The following is a 5,158-nucleotide window of genomic DNA, read 5'->3' as shown; positions in this document are numbered from 1 at the left end:
CAAAGCAACTTTATTTGAGTGCTGCTATGAGATGCTCTTAATTATAAGAGGAATTCTCGAGGCAAATACTTTGAGTGTAGCATAGTGACAAAGAAAGGACCTGCATTAAGATACGCTCTAAGCAGTTTGAGCTTTGCAAAAAGATAACCGGTAAAACCTGTTTTAGAAAATATGACTCATCGGTTAAAATCGGTTTAAAAAATCGGAATATGATTGCTAAAACATAATGCGCCATCACAAGAGACATCGCAGGAAACAAACATCACAAGAAACATCGCATAGAAACAATCGCAGGAAATCGGAATAACCTTAAACGAAATGCTGGATTTGGCAACCAATTAAACAAACCTGCTTTTATTCTCAAATGGAGCAAAAAAGTTATAAACAAAATCTTATTAAAACCTCAATGAAAAAAGTGATTCAAATTTAAAAAAAAACAGTTTTAAAAATGTTATTAGTATTGATGAAGTTTAAAGTTTGTCGCGAGTTTAGTTCAAATTCATAGAAAATCATTTTTCTGAATTTTATTTCAGTTCAATTGATCTAAACGAAATAAATTTAATCTTCATTTTACTAAATTTATATTAGAAAATCTTCATATTTTAAAAAATAATGATAGTAAAACTAATTTAAACACTTGGCACTGCTGGGTTTGCAATGAGACGACTCAAATTTGAGCAGGTTTAGATATAACTTGCGCACATTGAAATTCATTTTTAAAAAACAGCAGCAGTAAAAGGCTGGCAGCACGACTCTAAAGTTTTTCGATCGAATGCTAAAGAAATGAGCAGTAAGTTAACGAAGATATCGAGAAATAAAAAAGCCATCAAAAAATTATGTTCATTAACAAAATGTTTTTTGGTTAGGATCAACCTAAACCTTTTTTGGTTTTTACGGTAAACTAAATTTACGGTAAACGAAATTGATAGCTTCTTACAAATAAAGTTGATGGTTGATGAAGAAGGTTGCTTTTCTTTCTTTTGTAATAGTCCCATACTGAATCTTTCTTTTGCTGAATCGTGATTTAATTTTTGTTCGCTATTATTCGTTGTTTAATGAGTTTCGGAATACCTAGTAAATATTATAAATTTTCATATATTACATATTATTCAAGCTAACAAAAAAAAAACAAAAAAAAAACTTGAAATTCAGCTAAAAAGGAATTTTGGTTCCCATTACGTAACAAAACAAACATGGATCACTTTAAAAGTTTTTTAAAACTTTGTACTTTTTGATGTTCAATGTTATGTTTTAATCTGATGTTTTAATGTAATCATCTCTAACATCATCATTCTTTCACTTCGAAATTGATTTTTTTTCATTGAAAGATGTTTTTCTCCAAACGAGAAGAGCAGCATCAGGAATGTTATTATTGGTAATAATGGAGTCAATTAAGGTAACTGCTAAGAATATATATATATATATATATATATATATATATATATATATATATATATATATATATATATATATATATATATATATATATATATATATATATATTTTTGAATAGATACAACATATCTGATGATTTAAATTTTATTTCATTACACGTAGTGCTCCGGTATTGCGACGATTGCGTTTGTTGGAGACATAAGTTTTGCTGGTATTGTTTACAATACTGTGAAAAATGGACAGTGTACTTACAACGGATCTTTCGAGAAGATTAAAACTGAATTTCAGGATGTTGACCATATTATTGCAAATTTCGAAAGCCCCGTCGGAAATCTTAAAAATGTTCCAAAACCACTGCTGAAAAAAAAGCCAGTTCATCTTCTAGCAGAGCCTGATTCTATCCAAGCTTTAAAGTGAGTCTTTTTTTAAAGTGTGACCATGAAAACTCAATCATTAAAGTTTGTTCTGTGTCATTCTGTGTGATCATAATGTTTTATGTTTTAAAGAGATCATTAAAGATTAATCTTCAAAGTTGTTATTCTGTAAATTTTGATAAAAGGCTTTTAAGTGTCTAGACAATTTTTTATTTATTTAAATAATAGTCATTTGTGTTATTTATTTGTGTTATTTATTTGTGTTATTTATTTGTATTACTTATTTATATTACTTACTCGCATTTTTTGTTTGTGTTTATTTGGTAAATATTTGTATTTTTTGCTATTATAATATCTTTTTAGATATTTAAATGTCAGCGCAGTCAGTTTAGCAAACAACCATTTTATGGATTTCGAAGAGGACATGAACCAGACCATTGAAGCAATCGAGAAGGCCAACATATTTTACAGCGGTGTTACACTAAATAGTAACAAAACGGCGAAACAAGTAAAAATATTTTGTTAATAAAACTTAGTGATTGCTTTGGGTAAAAACGTATTATTGTTTGGCGGATTCGTACGCGTGTCATATGAAATTAAAGCCAAGCTTCGGTTTATTTTAGAAACCGGTCATTTTGTATGCAAACAATGTTTCGGTTGGTCTTTTATCTTATTGTGCGAATGGAGAAGGTTGTTTTAAAGTTAGAAATATGAGTGATCTTGGGGTAGCACTTCTAAACTATAGTATGGCTAAAGAAGAGGCTATTGAACTAAGAAAGGTAAATGTTGAATTATATAATATAGTTGTTTCCATAACTACTAAGTAAGTAGGGTTTGTTTTATCATATGCATTATATTTTTATTAAATTTATTGTAATCTAATTCATATGTATAATTGACTTCGTTACTTGCTACACATTACACGTTACACAGCACTTGATAATTCAAAAGTTCAAAAAATATTTTGATATACTGATGCTAAAGTTGATCAAAGAATCTGTATCCTATGTTGCTTTTCATAAATGGCCTCAGTTATTCTTTTTTTCAAGCAAGAGCAAAACAGCTTGACAATCAAATTAATAATCAGAATAAAATCAGATTTGGAGTGGCCTAACTGACCTGAAGCAACAAATTTCTATTGAAATTCGATTTACTTAGGGATGTATGTTAAAAATACTTCATGTTAAAATTTTAACATCTTTTTATATTATTTTTTAAAAATTCTTCAAATCCAAATTATATACTGTTAAACCTTTTTTTGAAGACTTCATTGATACTTTAAATTCGATTCATGTGTTGTTGCTTTATTTATACATACATACATTTTTTGTTTTTACGTTTTAAACTATTTTTAGAGTGTGGACATTGTGTTAGCATTTCTGCATTGGGACCAAGAATACAATGTTTTACCCAAATACTTCTCACTCTTCAAAAAAGCTGCTGAAAGCTTAACTCCTCATTTTGATGTCGTTGTCGGAACTCACCAGCATGTAACAAGTGGGCACTTTTATTACCGCGGCACTCTGATTGTTCAAGGTCTTGGCAACTTTCTTTTTCCGATGCATTTGACGCCTGTGTTTGTGAGTAAATAGTTATAACTAATCAAAAAGCCTTTATTAAATTTTGAGTATTTTTTTGGTCGATGCAAAACAGTAATTTGGATATTTTGGGTAATTTGGAGTAGATTCTTCGTAAGGTTCTAATTAACTTAACTTTGTTTTAGTATTTGCCCAATTTACAATTCATTTTTGTTTCAGGAATATAATGTTCGTCAAAACACATCTAGTAAAGAAATTTGGTACAAAATGACGAAAAAGTATAAAAACCCTTCTGCGTTTGGGAAGATTCTTAAGCTGAGATTCAATAAGTAAGAGAATTTACTTTTACTACCGTGTTTCATTAAAACTCTAAAAAATGATAAACCAGGTAGATTTTTATTTTTTAGAACCGGGCTAATAAAAAACGATTCCTGGTATGAAAATATACAAATCGATGTTAGCAAAAAGAAATGCTTATACAATAAGCGAAAGCCTGATAGTTCATGGCAAGTCATATGCAATAAAAACGACGAAGATTGTTTGGGAACTTCAAAATGCAACTCAATCAAATGTAGCCGTGAAAACTCGCTCACATCAGTACAGTTAAGTTCGTTTTTATGAAACAGTCAAATGTAACTTTGTGAGTTTGCAGTATCATGATGAGCATAAATAAGATGTTAAACAATTATATCATTTTATATTTGTATAAGAGATGAAAAAATGTGTAAACTAAGGTTTAGAAATTCTACAAGTTGTAAATGCTGACTATGGAGCTATGAATTATGGGATAAAGTGTCAGCAGTATGCCAGAATATTGTTGTTTTTCAAATATGACAAGTTTTAAGTAAACATACGAAGGCCAACTTCTCATAATAAAAATACCCAGGTCATGATAGTGGGAATAAATAAAAATCCTCTTAAGATGCAAAGAGATTTCTATATGCAATTATTCTTTTGCTTGTTTCCAGTTTTATGACGTTCTTTGTTTAAAGTTTTATTCAAAAAAATTTTTTTAAACTAAATTTAATGACTTTAAAGTTATTAAAAAGGCTATTCATATATCTCATAATTAATTTGAAAAATGGTTTAGACAATTGATTTTAATTTTCTAGTTTAAACCTCACATTGATTCTTTATAAAACCTACCACCTGTAACTAAGGCTGTAGCTGTAGCTAAGGTTTGTGTTGTTAAGGGCAAAGTTGGAGCTTGGCGCCTCAGCAATAAAAATAGGAATAAAAATGCATACTCTTTTTTTTTTTTACATTACGAATGAAATGATATTGGTGCTGTTACTTTATGAAGGGCTTATTGTGAAACAATGGCAGGCTATACTTTTTTCATAAATGAGTTGTTATCATTTTTATAATCATAAATAGTAAAATTAAATCGGTGATGGTAAGGTTATCTCTAAGACGAGCTAGACTATCCTTCTTATTTAACAGCAAATTTTCAAAAAATCGAACAAAATTTAACAAAGAACTAAAGATCTTCGCAGCGCCTCTAATATTTAGAAAATGGACCTAACTTTGTAGCCTAATTATAAACTCGCAGAAATTAAAATAAAGATGAAAAAAAGAGTTGTGATTAAATTAGGGAATTTAGTTACGTGACTATTTATTACGAAAAAAACGTCGTTTGTTTCTGAAACATTTTGACCAAAAAACGCGAAATATGATTTTACCTAGGTGTCAAAGAATTAAAGCCCACCTATTAAAAATCAATAATATATACAAACATATACTTATGTACAAGTAAATTTGTATAGTTCACCATCACATTAAAATAGGTTCTCTTACTATTTATTTATTATGTAGATAAGTTTTTAAAATGCTTTTTCATGGTTAATTAGG

The 5,158-nt window shown here is 28.9% G+C and overlaps 1 protein-coding gene across 2 annotated transcripts; it reads left to right on the top strand.

Moving 5' to 3' along the window:
• The first annotated feature begins 712 nt into the window (after window positions 1-712).
• On the top strand, window positions 713-4,116 carry LOC149879127 (uncharacterized). 2 transcript variants are annotated; one of them, XM_090071681.1, is made up of 8 exons: window positions 713-790; window positions 1,329-1,396; window positions 1,558-1,808; window positions 2,133-2,277; window positions 2,393-2,548; window positions 3,125-3,349; window positions 3,527-3,636; window positions 3,715-4,116. In XM_090071681.1, exons 1-8 carry the CDS (start codon window positions 784-786, stop codon window positions 3,926-3,928), a joined length of 1,176 nt encoding a protein of 391 aa, XP_089927807.1. In that variant the 5' UTR covers window positions 713-783; the 3' UTR covers window positions 3,929-4,116. The 2 variants fall into 2 exon arrangements, with proteins under 2 accessions (XP_089927807.1, XP_089927806.1); XM_090071680.1 differs by having other exon boundaries at window positions 753-964.
• Window positions 4,117-5,158: the final 1,042 nt, after the last annotated feature.

Source organism: Hydra viridissima, unplaced genomic scaffold (assembly GCF_058129835.1).
Source record: "Hydra viridissima isolate aposymbiotic clone 2 unplaced genomic scaffold, HvirCarnegie_v1 scaffold_14, whole genome shotgun sequence".
NCBI classification, from domain to species: Eukaryota; Metazoa; Cnidaria; class Hydrozoa; order Anthoathecata; family Hydridae; genus Hydra; species Hydra viridissima.
Note: the sequence above shows the minus strand (reverse complement) of the source record. Positions and strands in the feature narration are given on the sequence as shown.